The sequence below is a fragment of the Jaculus jaculus genome, chromosome 1 (assembly GCF_020740685.1).
Source record: "Jaculus jaculus isolate mJacJac1 chromosome 1, mJacJac1.mat.Y.cur, whole genome shotgun sequence".
Classification (NCBI taxonomy): domain Eukaryota; kingdom Metazoa; phylum Chordata; class Mammalia; order Rodentia; family Dipodidae; genus Jaculus; species Jaculus jaculus.
Window position 1 is genome coordinate 181,357,984 of NC_059102.1, and position 17,927 is coordinate 181,375,910.

A 17,927-nucleotide genomic window follows, 5' to 3' on the forward strand; every position below is an offset into this window, starting at 1 on the left:
CGGTGTGAGCACTCTGTTTTTATATTACAAAACTTCTCTTGATATAGAATATAAAAAGGGCGAGTAGGAGATGAAGGTGATAAATTAACTCATTTCTACCGAAAGAGGCATTTACAGACTCCAAAACAGACTTTCAGGCAGAGGGGTTCCTGGATGGGGGTTTCCAGGCTCATCTGGCCTGGGGAGGCTGGTCTGGCCACCAGAGACTAGGCAGAGACTCTTAGGGGCGGGGGCAGCTTGTAGAATGCTTCTGCCCCCCTCCCCAGTGGAGCAGCTGTTCACTGGCCTGTGAAGGGCCACAGACAGGAAGCCTCAGGTGTGGCTATTGGATCCCAGGGTGAAAAGCGAAGCACAGAAAATGGGAACCTACTGCCTCCGTGTCTAGAGGTCTGCCTCAGCCTGGGTTGGCCTCAGAGAGCATTGTAGATGGCTTCCAGTCCGCCTGATATCACAGGGGCTAAGTCCATGAGTGTCCCTTTCTGGTCCTGTAGAGGGCTGGGCTGAATCGTGCTAACTTGGGGCTCCTCAGAATCTGTAGGGCAAGACCTTGGGGATAAATCTCCCTTCCACCCTGGAGTCACTGGGCCATATATCCCCACTCTGGACTACCCTTTGTCCTAGCCCCCCCCCCCCCCAAACCTCCACGCTTAGAGTGGCTCTGTGTCAGTCTGGTTGAACTCTGTCCTGCTCCGCCTGGCGGTGGACCACAGAGCCATTTGCCTTTCCCAGAAGCTAGAGCCCAGCATGTGGTGGGATCTGAATGGGGAGCCGGTCTTCTTGGGCAGGGCTAGGGGCCAACAGCAGGTCTCCTGGGCCTGGGCACTTACTCTAGGGAGCTCACAGCCTCATTCATGGGGATGCCAGGCAGGCTATCTAACAGGCAACTAGACACAGTCCACCTTGGAAAACCCAAAGGAGTCTAGAATGTGTGAGGACAGCAGGCAGAGCAGAGAGGGGAGGTTTCTATGAATGTGGGCCATGGCACAGAGTTGCTAGTATGTCTCCAGAGGGGCACAGGAGCCCCGGACCCCTGGCTGCATGGCCTGTCCCAGGTGCCCGAAGGCGGGAGAGAAGCTGGAGCTAAGACGGGCTTGTCCTTGGATCTGGAGAGTGACCACGGGGCAGAGAGACACCAGGAACCAGTCTGCTCTTTGTACCTCTGCCCCCTAGTCCAACTTGAGATCCTTTACAGACACCACTAATCAAACATCTTACCAGCCATCACTAATAGATCACCCTCTTCCACTGGGCATGCGTTCAAACTGGGACCTTCTGCACAGCTCCAGCAGCCTCTCCTGTTGGTCAGGAAGGGCCACCCTGGTCTGCAGCCTGGGGCCTGTGTGTGTTGGTGGGGGGGGCATTGGGGATGAAAACATGGAGAGCTTTTTTGCCTGAGCCTGGAGGGAGCGCTGAATGTCAAGGGCAGCAAGCGGACAGAAGTGTGTCAGCAGAAAAGGCTGAGATGCCCTGGGGCAGAGGGGTCTTCAGCCTGCATACGAAAGAGGTATGACTGGCACACTCCAGGAACGAGGAGGAGCGTGTGGGACACCTGGACAGAACCCTAGGAAAATGGAGACCCCTTGTCTGATGAGGTGCTGGTCAAGCCAGAGCACCCGAGGCAGGCGGCTGCAGTGAGAGGTAGTGAACCCTCTGTCCCTGGCCTGCAAGGAGTGGGTGGAGAGCTGCTGGCGGGGATCGCACAGAACACATTCGAGCCTTAGTTCTTAGCAGAGAGAGGGAGGACAGGTCTTGGGGTTTCTTCCTCCTGGGGAGCCAGCGAAGGGGAAAGGTGGGACATGGTGTGGCCCATGGGGAGAATGGACTGAGGGAGGTGACATATGTCTGTGGAGGGTGCTAAGACGAAGGAAGGAGGGGGCTCCTCAACAGCTGTTACCTCCTAAGGATACTAGGATGCTGAGGCCTGAGCCGGGAGTGTGAACGACACGCGTGTTGAGAGTCCTAGTCCTAGCTGGAGTGACAGCAGCCTGCGACTAAGCCAGGTTCTTGTTGCGCCTATGCTGTGTGACTGTGGACACCCACTGCCCCTCCCTGGGACTCAGAGAGGAAAGCAAAGATCGCCAGCCAGCCACTCTTCAGTCCAGTAGCCACACGCAGCCATTCTTGGCCCAACCAGCAGCAGAGACAGCTCCATCCTCTGGCAGATCTGAGATGAGGTGGCAGATTCTATGTCCCCGGGTCATGAAAAGTGGGTCTCCTTGGGTCCTTCCTCCACATTTATTTCTTCCAAATCGATGTCTCTGCTTGTTGCGAGAATCCTGACTTCCCTGGCCCTAGGTCCTGCCCAGGAGAGGACCCCAGGCTTGGGACATGTGAGCCTAACAGGCTAAGAGGCCCTGGGACTGATAGTCCTTTGGTCTCCAGAGCAGCTCTAGGTCCCTGCAGAGCCACCTTGAAACCCAGGTGAGGCCCATTGGTCCGTGTGTCTGTCTTCATTTTGTTTTGTTGAAAAAAAAATAGCTTTATACCCCTGATCCTTCTCCTGGCCATCCATGAGGGCCTTGCCTCCTATCCTGGGGTCAGAGGACAGGAAGGGAGGGGGCTGGCGCTGGGCAGTGATAGGCAGGGTACTTCTTCGGGCCACACCCCTACTGGATGCCCCGGAAGAGGCACATGGCGAAGATCATGACGAAGAGCTGCAGAGAAAGACAGAAGGACATAAGGGCAGCTTGGTCCCCAGGGCTGCCCAGCGTGCCTCCCCAGGGAGTCCTGATACAGACTGGGCAAGCTCGTCTTGCTGGCCATGTGGGAAGGTTACTCTGGAAACCAAGTCCAGCTCCCTGCGGTCTGTGGTGATCTTGGGTGAAGTGCAAGCCTCCTCTGGGCCTGGTGTGCTCCAGTGTGGCTTACCACACCAGACACACCGTGAAGTGCCTTTTTCAGAAGCTTTTCCAACAACCAGGATGTGAGGCTCAGAGAGGGCCCAGAACCTACCCCGGGTCACACAGCTACAGTAGGGGATTGTGGGAGGGGGTCTTGGTGTCCAGCCCTTGATCTTTCAGCCAGCTCACAGGAAGTCGTGAAGGTCTGCTTATCAAGCAGTGACCTGTGGCTGGACAGAAGTAAAGCTGGGGGAACTCTCTTGCTCCTGCTGCACTGGGCTCGCTCCTGAGATTTCTGGGGCAAACCTGTCTCTCTTCTACTCATTGCAGCCTTGTGAGAGGCCCTGTCCGCTGTGCGGGAACACAGCAGATGCCCTTGTGGAATGAATGAAACAATGACCCACCCCTGCAGCCTCCACAGAACTGATGCCCTGGAGCGAGGGCACAGAGGGGACTGAGCAAGAGGCATCTGCTTTGGAACTTTGTTGCTGGGCAGCCCAGTCCCACTGAGGCCTCTAGCCCATGTGGGACAAGGGCAGAGAGATGTGAGCAGTGGCCCCCACACGTCCCCACCACATACACGATGGGCTGGAGCGCCCCTGGGCAGGGAGGAGGAGGCCGGCTTCCTTCCACCACCCAAGGGCCATCTAGTTGGTGGCTCACCAGTCTGCAGCAGCTCACCTTTAAACGAGGCTCTGGGGCTGTGGGGTAAAGGGGTCTAAGACCTCATTGTCAGGGTAATAAAACCTCAGTCGCCCCAGAGAAGAAGCATGGTCTGTAAGTTCAGGCTGCACCCCACCCTTCAAGGCAGCCTGCTGACCCCACAAGGCATCACCTGGACCTAGGAGCTGAGTGGAGTAGGGAGACTTTCAGGGCCTGCTTGTCCTCCAGAGATACTGGCACTGACGTGTCAGCTGCAGGTTCCCAGGATGACTGAGGCAGGGAAGGGTGCAGTGGGCAGCCAGTTGAGGACTCAGGAAGTAGGTTTGGAGTGAGCCTACTTACCTCGATGGCCAGCACCCCTATGGCGAGGGCTCCAGCCAGGTAGACGTAGGTCTCGAAGGCGTTGAGGATCACTGTGTAGCAGCCCTGCAAGGGGAGGAGAGAGTAAATCCACAGGAGGAGAAGCAGTCTGCAGTCAGGGCTCAGAGTCAACATTGGGGTCCCAAGCACATGGCCCCGGGGCTCAGTGGCTGGGGTTGACCTTGTCACACATTGATGCGAGGTGGGGTGTGGAGAGAAGGCAGAGGCAGGCGGCCTTCCGACACAGCCACTGACCGAACCGTCCCCAGGTCTTTCCACCCAGTCCTGAAGATGAGCTGCCAGCTGCCAGCCTGAGGTGACATCAGCCACAAACCCCTGCTACAGCAACCACAGTATCAGGAAAAAATATCCCCACTTCCTGCCGCTCTTTAGAAACTGGGGATTCGGCCTTGGCTTGGCCAGCAGCACCCCGGGGGGGGGGGACAGGAGCTCCGAGGGTCCCCAGTCCGCCACATGATGTGTCTGGATGCTGAGGGAGTGGGGATTTTCTGCAGTGTGCTAAGGGACCGTAGTCCAGCCTCACGTCTCGGGGCCTAGCTTTCTGCCTTTCGTGAGTAGCTGCCTCTACGTGGCTCATGCCCTGGCTGTTTTCTCAAGCACTTGGGGGATGAGACAGAGAGTGAGGGCGGTGGGTAGGACCTGCCAGTCCCTGACAGCCATCCCACTGGGCCCTAAGTGCATAATATTTTGTGTCCATAACCCCTCTGCGCCCATGCTGGCCACAGACACTGACCCATGAGATGTGTGCACAGTGGTGAAGGGTGGAACCCAGGACCCCATCTATGCTGGACAAATGCTCTCCCAGGAGCTGTGTCCATGAATGAAAGGTATTCACAAAGGGGGAGGTTTTGTTGTGTGTGGTGGGGTGAGGTGAGTGTATGTATGTTTATGTAGGTAGGCATGTGTGTGCAGAAACCCCTGGGGGTCTAATGAGATCACTCCTCACCTTATTTTTGAGGCATGAGGCATGATCCCAATGAACCCATGGCTCACTGAGTCAACTGGACTAGCTAGTCTGCAAGTCCTGAGGCTCTTGTTTCTGACCGCCCAGTGCTAGAATTAGAGAAGGTGCACTTTGCCATGCCCAGCATTTATGTGGGCTCTGGGGCTCCGAACTCAGGTCTTCATGTTTGCGTGGCAAGTGCTTTACCAACTGAGCCACCTCCCCAGACCCACAGGGAGGCGCTCGTTTCTTTTATATGTATCTACATATTCTTTGGGCCTAGCTAGAGGTTCTCCAAAGAGACAAGTCCTGGTGAGGAGGGGTCCGGGCTGTGCCCGTCCATGCTGGGTAACTCGCGCTGTATCAGCTCTGGTGCTGGGACTGAGGCCTTGGTGTACAAGGTCCCTGTTGTCTCCCTCCCAGAATCCCAGTGTCCTTGGCTGACGGTGGCTCTGGGGAGGCTGTGTCCAGATGGGTGGACAGCAGGGACTGACTGGGGACAGCAGCCAGGTGAGCATCATGATGTCTACACAGTGGAGGATAACCAGGGGCTGAACAAGGGGACCCTTCTCTTCCGGAGCCCACCCGGCTACATGCAGAGCCCAGCACAGAGACCTGGGTGCCTGGTGCCCTCTGCTGGCTGTGCCTGCGTCACCTAAGAGAAGGTCAACCACGAAGATGCCCCAGTGACTTCTAATGCCGCTGCATGGAGGTTCTCTTTGTGTGGAGATGACAGCGAGGGCACAAGCTGGACATGTGCCTGGCTCAGCACTGTGACTGCAGGAGGCGCCCTCGGTCTACCTGCAGAGCCTCCAAGACTTTGACAGCTGTTTGGTTTTTAAAATTGTGTGTGTGTGTGTCTCCACCAGGGCCTCTTGTAGCTACAAATGAACTCCAGACACATGAGCCGTTTTGTGCATTGGCTTTATGTGAGTACTGGAGTTGACCCTGGCAGCACAGGCTTATGTAAGCAAGCACATCTAACCGCCGAGGAATCTCCCCAGCCTGTTTTGTTTTGGGACGGGGTCTTACTCTGTAGGCCAGGCTGGCCCCGAAGTCATGATCCCCTTGCCTCAGGCTACTGAGTGTTAGGGTTACAGACCTGTGCCACCAATTCTGGTTCAGTGTCTCTTTCTGTAACCATTAGAATGACATGGGTGGTCTGCAGCAGCAAAATGCCAACCCATCTGGGCTGACAGGTGGGACGGGAAGGTGCATGCTGTCTTGGGATTAGCCTCTGACCTCCCCTTGCACCCTCAGTGCACAGTCCACACGCCTGCCAGGCCGGCTTTCACCGCCCCCTCCCAGAGCCCGGCAGTGGGCAGCGCTGAGACTGTCTGCCAGAAAGCAGAAGTGCTCTGAGGAAAGGTATCATGGGCCCACAGCCCAGTGTGTGCAAGCTTGGGGGTGATCGACTCTTCCTGTGCCATCAGTCGGCCTATCCTTACAATGGGACAACTTTTAGACTCAGTCCTTGAGAGGACTATCCTGCTTGTAGCAGATTCTGGGTGGCGGAAGGTATCTGGGCAGATGTGAGGGTATGGGTTCGCCCTGTGTGCCTGGGGCTCACTGTGAGGCCATCCTGCCCCCAGCACACACACCACAAGGGGACAGGACAGGCAGGCAGTAAAGCCTGCTTGAGTGCCACTGACGTAGACACGCCTCTGCAAGAACAGATGCCGGGACCTTGTCCAGCACAAGTAAGCTCAGCTCCTCACCTGCCGGGAGGCACCTGAGCCTGTTACCCACCCCACCCCCCCCGCCCTTGACTTTGAAATCCAAAGCCCCCGAGTCCCTGGACTGAGCCAAGCAGACTGTTGGCCAGTTGAGGATTTATCAGGTTCAAGGGTGGAGGTAAGAGTGAGTGAGACCCAGTGCCCTTGGGACCAGGGAGTACCTGTACTTGGCTAGTATGAGTAACTCCCAAACAGAAGGCGTGGCTCAAGAGGGCTCCCCCTCTTCCTGACGTGCTTTGTCACAAACTTGGAAAACTCTTTTGCAGCCCTGGGGGAACTCGTCTGTATCCATGATCCCCTCTCCCTTGTCCGGAGACCTCAGGGGTGGGTGGAAGGGCTTCAGGGCACAGCCAGCCCTCTGATCAGGTGTAGGCTTGCTGGCCTGGCAGTCCCTCTCCTCAGCTGTGCTCGGGGCTCAGGCCTTACCTGCTTGTTTATGAACAGGCTCCTTCCCAGCAAGCACTCCTCTCTGCTCAGCAGCACCCCATCCCGAGTCTGGGGCTCCCTCTGGCAGCAGGCCTCGGGTACCTCCTCACTGTCAAGGGTCAGCAGCCGGAACACCGACGCCAGCTTGAAGTCTTCAGGTCCATTGACCCCACAGCAGCCAAACTGGAGGAGAGCCAAGGGTGAGAGCTGGAGCCGGGCCAGCGGGCACGGCAGCCTCGACCCAGGCCTGGCTCCCTCTGCCTTCACGGTACCATGCAGGAGTCCCGAGCCTTAGGTCCTCCCTGGAAAAGGGACCTGAAAGTAACACTTTCTACCTCACCGGCACTTAGTAAGCACTCCGTACGCAGTTGCTACAATGTATATTACAGTACACTGATTATCATCATCATGACAAGGACGATCATTTGAAGACCTGAGTCGGGGGCAGCAAAGGAGTTTGGTGGTAAGTTCGGACCGCGCCGGGCTGCCCACGGCTCCTGGGGTGCTGTGCAGATGTGGCGTAGGAGAGGGCCCTGACTGCTTGTTGATGTCTGACGCGGGCAGGGGACAGAGGGAGTGGAAGTTAGGAGCCTCCCTTCCCGCCAGCGGGCTCTGAGTGCCGGGTGGGGAGCACTCACTGTGATCATGACAGAGTTCCAGGTGGCGGAGAATACGTCAGTGTCGTTGTTCCCCTGGTAGTGCTTGCTGAGCTCCTTGGTGAAGAACTCGCGGGTGAGCTGAGGGAGGAAGGAAGGGGACGCTGAGCCCGTCTGGCTGCTGGGTGGGGAGCCAGGGCCTTGCCTCCGGGTTCTAAGCCCTCAGTACCCTCCCAAGCTGCCGACTTGGGGCGGACCCCCCCACTCCCCAAGGCCTACAGCCTCCTCCCTGGTCATCTTGGGCCACTGGTCGGACAAGGGTATCTGCAGACACTGCCTCCATGAGCCTCAGGCTAGGATACCCCAGGGATTTGCTTGGCGGCCCTGTAGCTCTTCATACAGGGTGGGTTTGGAGGCTATGGGGACATATGCATTAATTCCTCCATGCTTCAAAACTAGCAGGTGCCGGGGCCCGGCCCACAGGAATCCAGTGTGGGGCAGCGGGACTTTAGTCGCCTGGAGCTCCCAGCTAGGTTCTCAAAAGTTGATCTCCACATCTGCCCCGAGGAGATCTGACCACTTTCCTCCCGGCTGGGGTAAAAGACCCTAGACACCATGCTCCACCTACAGGCTGGCCCCTTGTCCCAAGCCAGTCGGTAGCTTTCGCCTTCCTGTCTTGAGTCCAGGCCCCTCTAACCATGGTTGCTAGCTCTTATGTGCTAGGCTTGGGCAAGGAAGAAGCCTCTGGAATGAATGGCCCATGGACAGGCTGACCGGTGAGGCTAGCAGCCAGGGTCTGTGTGAGCGTGTACTTCCCAGCACAGCACACAGTATGAGTGGGCTGGAGGTGGCCTCTGGGGCCACCTGTCCCGTGACACCCATCACCAGGCTGTCAGGGGACTGGATATGGCCGAGAACATTCCAAAATCAGTGTGTGCTTTGACGGCCAAGACCCTCAGGATCTCATGGCTGCGGACATCTAGAACCAGCTCTCCGAAAAGTGGGATGGGACACCCTCGGTGGTCTCCAGGGCTTGGGGATGACTAGGGCCGCTCAGCTGGGTGGTACCTACGTGTTCCCTGAAGATGAAGGCCAAGATGGCTGCCGAGAGCTCTGCCAGGAAGATGAGGAGGATGAACAGGAAGAACTGCAGAGAGAGGGGCAGTGTGAGGCTCGGGGGCACTTCTCAACTATGCCGCGTCCTTCCACCTGTCACAGTATGGATAGGGTGTACTCATTTTGTGAGACAGACTTGATTGTCATAAACAAAACGGTTTTCATAACAAACACCTTGGTGATCCCCGAAGCCAAGAAAGCAGTAAGAAAAAGTATGAATGATGTAGTCTGAACAACACGACCCGGCAGGCCTGGAGGGAGGCTGAGGAGACCCACGCGGGCTCTCCTCAAGCCCATTTCCCTCTGCGTAGCCCGTCCAAGCTGTGGGGCTCCTGAGTTCTTGGTTGGGGGGTTCCTACTCTGCCAGCCCACACCTCCCTGCCTCTGATTACCATGGAATTAGCAAAGACATGTTGATCTTTAGCCAAAATAGAGGAGCAAGATGGGAGGGCAGGTGGTGAGACTCAAAATCTGCACTGTCCAGAACAAGGGTGCTCTGACGAGAGCAGGCTCCACACTGGTGGCCCCAGCTGGGGACGCCCTACCTTCCCTTGCATGCCAGGTTAAGCCCTAATCTATCCCTGGGAGTCAAACCTTTGTGCTTTTTCCCAGCAGCCTCTGCCTCCCCACCACAGTATCCAAGGAGGTGTCTCCAGCAGGTGACTGCAGTTGGGACTGAGATGTGGCCCACCGCCTTCTCTAGCGCCGCAGAGCACGGCTGTCAGTGCACCTTTAGCTGAATGTGAGCTCACGAGGGAAGGGTGCCACAGGACCTTTCCATGCGCTGCCAATCTCAGGCCTGGCCTCAGCATTGTTTTAGGCTGCACACTGTTGGCCCAAGAAAGAAGTGGGGGGGGGGTAGCCACTGGAAAGATGGCTCAGAGGTCAAAGTGCTTGCCTGAAAAACCTAATGAGCTGGGTTTGAATACCAAGGTAAAGCCAGGTTCACAAAGTGGCGCGTGCATCTGGAGTTTGCTTGCAATGGCTGGAGGCCCTGGCATACCCATATTCTCTCCACCTCCCGACTCTCTCTTCATGCAAATAAATAATTTCTTTAAAAGAAGAAAGAAAAGAAGGTGCTTTGACCTTCTTCCTCAGCATGCCAATGCTTTGACATCTACCAAGTCCATAGTCGTCTACCTGAATCCACCAGCAGAGGGCTTACGGAGACCCCAAACACAGAGGCCGGCCCCTATGCACAGCCTCCTGGCCACGCAGATGGTCATCTGGAGACCTTCAGTGTGCTCAGCCTGCACTGGATGCAGTGAGCCATGAGAATTCTGGGGTTGGGGTCTGGAGACCTCAGGCCCTTCCTTCCTAGCCTCCAGTGACCAGGGACAATCATTTAAACCTCTCTCAGGCTCGGTTTCCTGTCAGTGACATGGGGCTGGTAATGAGGATTAATGAAGGTGTCCCCATGATATAAAGAGCAGGAATGGAGCTTGCTGCTGAGCTGCGGCACAGGATGGGGGCAGCTCAGATGTACCAGGAGCCTCATACCAAAAACTTAGCCAAGACCTCCCTGCAGAGGGCTTTCTCCTGGGATGTGTGCCTTTCCATCAGAAGCTTCCAGTCACTTTATCCCCACCCTGGGGAGATGGCAGTCATATGTGAACCCTGGCTTTTCCTCCCCAACCGAAGCTGCCCCAGAGGGGTCCCAAAGTGCTCGGGACGAGGATGCTGGGAAGAGGAGCAGGACAGGACATCAGTGCCCCGCACCCCGCCATCTGGCTGAATGAATGGGTTCATGAGTGCAGGATGCCGTGGGGATCGTGGGTTGGCAACGCCCCGAGAGAAGGGCAGGCCTGGCTGTGTCAATTCCCAGTGCTCGGTGCAGCTGCTCCCCTTTCGCCTGGCTTTGTACTAGTGGTACCTCGGCTCTCCTCATCTTGGCCCCACTGTCTCAAGAAGTGGCCAGAGGGCTGCTCTGGTTTAAGCTGCCTCCCACCAGACCCTTTGTCAGCACCTAATTCCTGTCCCATGCTTCTTCTCTGTGCACATACATACACACGTGCTCCCTTTGTCTGCAGGTGTGGAAACAGCAGGTGAGGCTGGAGGGCAGTGACTGACCCAAAGATGCAAACCCTGAGGAGCTCTGAGCACAGCTCATGTTCTTTCTCCAGCTGTTCAGAGCTTCCCGCTGCCTCTGTGCTCAGAAGTATGTGGCTCCCAGAGAGCCTGGCATGTGATGGTAGCCTTGCTGGAGCCAACATGGTCGGCTGGACACATCTGAGGCACAAGTCAACTCCTGTACTTTCTGAAGGTTGGGGAGTCTTGGGGCTGAGGCTAGGCAGCAGAGCTGACTGAGATAAGAGAGCTTCCTAGCCCGGGACAAGCCTTGGCTACACCTTTACCCAAGTCCATTCGGTCACCTTGAAACCTTGTGCCCGCGAGTCTGGCTGGCTGAAAGGTCGAGCAGCTGCTGCGTGCTGTGTCCTCCCCCCATGTCCTCTCCTCCCACACTGGCAGTGACTCTGGCATTTCCATTTGGCTGGTGATAGATGGTCCTCCCTGTCCTCTGTCTCCCCTGGCTGTTGGCAGGACCTGGGACTGGCAGAGAGAAGCTCCGGAAATGCCACCCCCCATGGTGTTGCGTGCATGCCAGCTGCGGCTGAGTCACGAATTATGGATGAGAAGGGTCGTGAGGCTTGGGCACTCTTCTCGGTGGTGTGTGAAGGATGCAAGATGTCTTCATCCGGCTTCTGGGGCACCATAGGTGAAGAGTGCAACCCTGGGGATGCCAGGGGATGAAGAAGGAGGACTCAGATGCTGCTGAGAACCAAGAGGAAGGGTGGCATTCCTGAGGACACCCATGGGCAGGGGCCAACAGCTGCCATCCCCTGTTGCTCATGGGTGGTCATCTCTCTACAACTTGGGGGCAGGTGCTCTGGACGTCAATGCCCCCTTTTCTCTGCTAGGTTTGTGACTCGGAGAGGAGTTGCATTTTGCCCACACTGGTGCAGCCAGTGGGTGGCCCTAACCACAGCCTGTCCAGTCAACCCTGAAGTGACATAAGCTTCCAGGTCTCAGGACTCGTAAGTGGCTGGGAGAGCATGTTATGGGCCAACCTTGACTTTACAATTCCTGTTTACTGAGTGCCTAGGATCACCACCAAGCAAGGTGCATAATTTCTCAATCGATCATGAATCTAACATTATAGCTGGCATGATGTGGCTCTGTCATTTGACATATGAGGACATAGGTTCAGAGAGGTTAGTAACCAGCCCCAGCACACACAACCAGGACTCCCAAATCCATGCCTCTACCTACACCTCTGATGCTGTGTCTTCCTTGTTCCTTCATCTCAGGGGACCCGCTCCAGGACAGCCACTGCACTAGCTATGGGCAAACACACACAGACTGATGGACACGGTCTTGTCTAGGGCAGTTCTCATCAAGATGGAATCGCAAGAAATGACATAAGAATGAATCTGGCAAAGGGATGGGATACCATCCAGTGACTTGTCAGCCAGGGAGGTCCCTGTTGCCTCCAAAACATTATAGACTATTGCCAAGGCCCTTGGTTTCCCATGAGAAAGAGATGGTAAGACCCTGTTACTGAAGACTTCACATGCCTGAGTGGCAAAGTCACTGAGAAATCAAGCTGGTGCTGAGCAGAAAACCTTCTCCCTGTAGACCAGCCAACTGAAAGCTGGAAAAAGCTGCACTGTATGCAGCCTTATGGGAGAAAGAAATCATCTGTGGTGAAAACAGTGGACACTGGAAGCCTCAAGTTTGGCCAGACAGGCCAAATGACCAAACAGGTGCAATAGTGACATGTCTGCTCTGGGGGAAAGCAACTGCTCTCTAATTGGACTGAAGGTGCACTCTGGGAGGGAACACATGCCTGGTACTGGAAACCTAATCAAAAGCCTATGGCAGGGGAGGTCATGAGCCTTAGGGGTATAAAGCCTGCTCTTGTCTGGATAAATACATATATTACTCTCACCAAATTGCCCTAAAGCACTACACTTAATGTTCATACTCATACATTAATGCTACTCTCACTCTGGTTAGAGAAGCTTCTCTTTTCAGATGGCAATGACCACTGGGATGATCCAAAAGGCAACATAGTGCTGAGAAGAAGAGACGAAGGAGTGTCCAGCACTGAAACATCTCACATCCTTCAAGGCTCAGTGTGCACTGTGGAAGAGGTGGCAGAAAGAATGTAAGAGCCAAAGGAAGGGCACCACTCCTTACATACAACTGTCTGGACAGAAATTGGCCTCGATATCCAAGACCTTGCAGTGCCTAGCAATACCTACACAAGACCCTTATAATAGGAGAAAAAGATGATGACATCAAATTAAAAGAGAGATTAGTGGAGAGAGGGAGACGACATGACTGAGAGCAAAGTTATGAAGGGGAAAGTGGGGGAGGGGAGGGAAATACCGTATAGAAGTTGTCAATATATATATAAAGTATATATTATATATTAAATATATCTATCAGAAATATATATATTATTTAAATATATATACACATATATTTTATAAATACATATATACATATACATATACATATATATATATATTAGAATGAACATAGCAAATCAAGAGCCAGCAAAAGGCTTTCCTGGAAAGAGAAGATGCAGAGCATCCCATCACCACTCCTGGAGCAGGGTCTGCCCAAGCACGGGGGCTGAGAGTTGACTGCAGGGCGTAAATGCCCAAGGGGAATGTAGGCCGCGTTTCCCCACCTTACTGTAGGGATGCTGCTTCTCCACCTTGGGTGTGTCCAGCAGCAAGTGACTTCCTCTTGCTTCGAGCTTGTTCTGGCTTCCTGTTACTTGGGGAGCTCTCCAGACCAGCCACAGACTTCCCTGGCTATAGCATATAGTATACTCTCTCATTTTTCTGCTCTCCTTTCCAGTTTAGTATGTTTTGCTGAACCATTTTCTCTAGAGGCCCTGACAAGCCCATTCTCTCTCTCTCATTCTCCCTCTGCCTCCTTTCTTCATCTCAAATAAATAAATAAGATTTTAAAGTAGAATCTTTAAGTAAGTTGGGTAAAATGACTCCTTGTGATATTCAAAGGGGCCCATAGGAAATGGAAGGTACAAACACCAGTAGAGGCAGGGAAAGTCCTGACCTATCAATGAGTGGCTCCAACCTAGACATGTGCTCTCATTATTAGTAAAGCTGGCCATTAGTTGATGGGTCCCTGGGCTGACTGTCCCCAGGCCCTGGGGTTCTCAGCCTCAGAGCAGAGCAGAGACGGTCAGCTACCCCATGTGCAGTTCTGCTTGCTGCAGACCTTTGAACTGGCTAAAGTCAGGTACTTTCCACCCTCTAGACAGCCAGGCTGAGGAGCAAAGACATCACCGGAGGCTTGACTCCATGGCCCTCTTATGCAGCCAGTTTTAGGCTGGGAGAACGAACTGGTTCTTCTTAGTTTTTGAGTCATCAACCATTTTGAAAACCTTCCAGAAGTTTCAATGCCTCATCCCAGAAACACACAACCCACATTCACACACCATATTCACACACTTATCATATGGACACTTATACCACACATAAATGTGTTTGCACACACCCAGGCAATAGTATAGGCCTTACACAAACCACATATAGCACATGTACCTACAAACATTCACAAAGGAGGTGCATATACATGCACAGACCATGCACACAGAGTAAACCCACATACAAATACATGTGCACACATATATACATGTGCATGCAACATACCACACACCATTCATGTGCATACAGTACACACATATGAATATCTACACCACATATGTACATACAATCAATCCATATACACTCATTGCACATATCTCTGAAATAGCATCTTATATATGATTTTAAAAATTTTTATATTTTATATTTATTTATTGGAGGGAGGGAGAGACTGAGAGCGCCAGGGCCTCTAGCCACTGCAAACGAATTCCAGATGCATGTGCTGCCTTGTGTATCTGGCTTATGTGGATTCTGGGGAATTGAACCTGGGTCTTTGGCTTCACAGGCAAGAGCCTTAACCACTAAGCAATCTCTCCAGCCCTTATATGATTTTTGCCTGTCTGTATCTACTCTAGGTTAGGGCCTTGCGCTGTCCTTGCTCTGGGAGGCAGAAGCCCGCATCTGATAGGTGTCCTCTGGGTCTGGGACAGAAGGGGAGGGAGAACAGGGAAGAAAGAAGCTAGGCGAAGGAGTAAGGAGGGCCTTGCCAGCAGCCAGGCCCTATTCTGGCCTGTCCCCAGCTTTTAGCCTTTTCCCTAAGTGCTGGGTAGAGTAGACATCCCATCATCCCATCCAGCTGGCAGGGGCAGGGTGCACTTAGCTGAGGCTCACAAGGTAGCAGAGCCTAGCCTGCTCTCAGCCAAGAGCACAGGGCCTTCCGGGCTTGGCTGCAGACACAGGCCCATTAACAGCGACTGCATCCCCGGGGGCTGAGGTGAGGAAGAGGAGGCAGTCTTGCTGTGCTGTGGGACTAGATTCTCAGAGTCCTTTTCTTTCTTTGTTAGACAGGGTCACACATTGTAGTCCAGGCTGGCCTTGGCCTCACCAAAATCCCCCTGCCTCAGCCTCCTTAGTGTTAGGATTACAGGGGTAAGCCAGCATGGTAGGCTTACAGGTCTTTACCACATACATACATACATATATACATACAACTCAGTGCTACAAAGTAACAGGTTCCTTATGGAATTTTCTCCTCCCATGAGCCATGTCCTATTTTCATGACCTCTAACCATGCTACATTCACTCCCCAATAAATACACATGTACAAGAATTAGAAGAGCAGGGAAGATAGCTTAGTGGTTAAGGTGCTTGCCTATGAAGCCTAATGGCCCAGGATCAATTCCCCAGTATGCATGTAAGCCAGCTGCACAAGGTGGTGCATGCATCTGGAGTTCATTTGCAGTGGCTAGAGGCCCTGGCACACCCATTCATAATCTCTCCCTCTCCTCTTCTCTAATAAATAAATAAAAATAAAATATTTTAAAAATTTGAAGGTAGACTCAACACATGGCACAGAACCTTATATATGATTTATATGATATATATGATACGTTTGTCTTTCTGAGGCTGGGTCACACTGCTTAATGCAACATTTTCTAGGTCCATCCATTTGCCTAAAATTTTCATTTTTTGTTACAGTTGAATAAAATTCCATTGTGGATGTGTACCACATCTTCATCGTCCACTCATCAGTTGATGGACACCTAGGCTGGTTCCATATTGTGACTACAACGTCAGTGAACATGGATGAGCAAGTATCTCTGTGATGGGTACAATTAGGGGCATATGCCCAGCAGTATATGGTGACCAGATCTGACAGCCCCTCTCTCTGGGTACAGGAGCTGACCAACATGGCAGGAACGCTCCACCAGGGGGCGCTCGCAGATTTTCTTTGTCTTGGTGGAAAGTTGGCAGTGTTTACACAGTTGAAAACTAAATGGACCTGAAGCTCCCCTGCCACTCATCTCATGGCCCATTGCACTTTCTCTCTGGGAGGCAGAGTACCCGCTGCGGCAGGAATGAGGGCTGCACCAGGTGGTGTAATCCGTGAGGGGCTCTGGGCCAGATGTCTTCTTCCTGGACTCCTGGTATCACCAGCAAGGACAGCCCAGTGGAATGCCTTACAGCCAATCAGCCCAGGTCCCATCATCAGGCTGTGTCCCATGCACCCACAAGGAACATCTTTAAGCTGAAGTAGCTGCATGCATGTGTCCTTAAACAGGGACCCTATAGCAGGACTGGGTTCAAATGAGTTTTCATAGCCCTGGGCCCCTAAGAGAGTGATCCTACCAAGATTTGGGCAGTGAGCTGCAGCCTAACACACCACAGCCCAGGAGAACCCAGAGAAAAGCCATGGGCCACTTGCCCTGTGTGGCTCCAGCCTCCAGCAGAGCTGGACAAGCCTGTGCTTGATAGCCTGAGATCCTGGAGCTCAGAGAGGCTGAGAAACTAGACAGAGCCACAGAGAAGGGCGCATGCTCAGACCCAGGCTTGTCTCCTTTCTAGAACATCCTCAGGGGCTTGGCTGCCTCTTACTGCCTGGCCCTTAGGAACAGGATCGTCACTTCAGGCCTGGCCATATCTGTCTGTCCTACCACAGGAGCACAAGTATTATTTAGTGTACGAAGAAGCTTCCATGGTCATATTGTCTTTACTTTAGAAGTAGAGAGCTGAAGGGTGAATGACCCATTGTGGTGGTTCGAGTCTAAAACATTCCCCATAGCCTCATACTTAATCCCCAGCTGGGAGAGCCTTTGGGAGCCTTGCTGGAGGAAACGTGCCAGTGGGGACAAGCCAGAGTGTGCTCCAGCCCAGCCCCACCTGCCCTCAGCTTGTTCTAGCTACCTTCTCCCTGCTCATGTGAGGATGTTGGGGCCCTGCTATCTGCTCCTATGATGCTCTTCCCCCCACTATCAAACTTCCTGGAAACTGTAAGCTGAAAATAAACCCCTTCCTCCCATAAGCTGCTTCTGGTCAGTGGCTTTGTCCCAGCAATGAGGTTACTGCTATACCCAAGCAGCCATCTTTTAAAATTCTTTCTCTTTAAAAAACTTATTTTCCACACAGAGAGAAAGAGAGGAAGAGAGAGACAGAGAGAGAATGGGCATGCCAGGACTTCTTGCATCTGTAAACAAACTCCAGATGCATGCACCACTTGATGCATCTGGCATTACATGGGTACTCGGGAATAGAACCCAGGCCATCAGGCATTGCAAGCAAGCGCCTTAAACCATCAAGCCATTTATCCATCCCTAAAATTTGTGTGTGTGTGTGTATGCATGTGTATATGTCTGGGCACACCAGGGTCTCTTGCTACTGTAAACAAATCTTATATGCTTGCACCTTTTTTTCCCTTGTCCAGCTCTATATGAGTGGCTAGAGAACTGAACCCTGGGCCAGCAGGCTTTGCAAACACCTTTAACCGCTGAGCAATTTCCCTATCCCCTCCTCCCCCGCCCCCACCACCACACACTATTTGCCAGGGTGTTTGAAGAAAAGAAATTAGAAAATCATCATGGTGAATAGCAATATTCTTGGTGGACCGTGCACTGAAAAGCCTGGCTGTTCAGACCTGGAGGCCAAGGTTACTCCCTGCACTATGGGCATGGGCCCAGTTCAAAAAAAAAAAAAAGCAACTTCATGACCTGGGGCCAGAAAGGCAAGAAGAATAGACTGGGGACTGCTTGCTTTGCTCTTAGAAGGCAGTCCACTTGGCTCAGACCCCAGGATGAGTCCCTGAGCACGGACACAGACTAGGCGTG

At 53.4% G+C, this 17,927-nt stretch overlaps 1 protein-coding gene across 2 annotated transcripts in view; it reads right to left on the reverse strand.

Annotated features, from left to right (window-relative positions):
- Positions 1-3: 3 nt before the first annotated feature.
- Tspan18 (tetraspanin 18) overlaps positions 4-17,927 on the reverse strand; it is a 179,940-nt gene continuing 162,016 nt past the window's right edge. For both annotated transcript variants that reach the window (XM_045146130.1, XM_004657180.2), the window contains 5 exons: positions 8,658-8,732; positions 7,628-7,726; positions 6,990-7,172; positions 3,846-3,929; positions 4-2,654 (listed from right to left, as the gene is read on the reverse strand). In XM_045146130.1, coding sequence (XP_045002065.1) covers positions 2,607-2,654; positions 3,846-3,929; positions 6,990-7,172; positions 7,628-7,726; positions 8,658-8,732 — 489 coding nt within the window. In that variant the 3' untranslated portion in view covers positions 4-2,606. The remainder of the gene's footprint in view (positions 2,655-3,845; positions 3,930-6,989; positions 7,173-7,627; positions 7,727-8,657; positions 8,733-17,927) is intronic.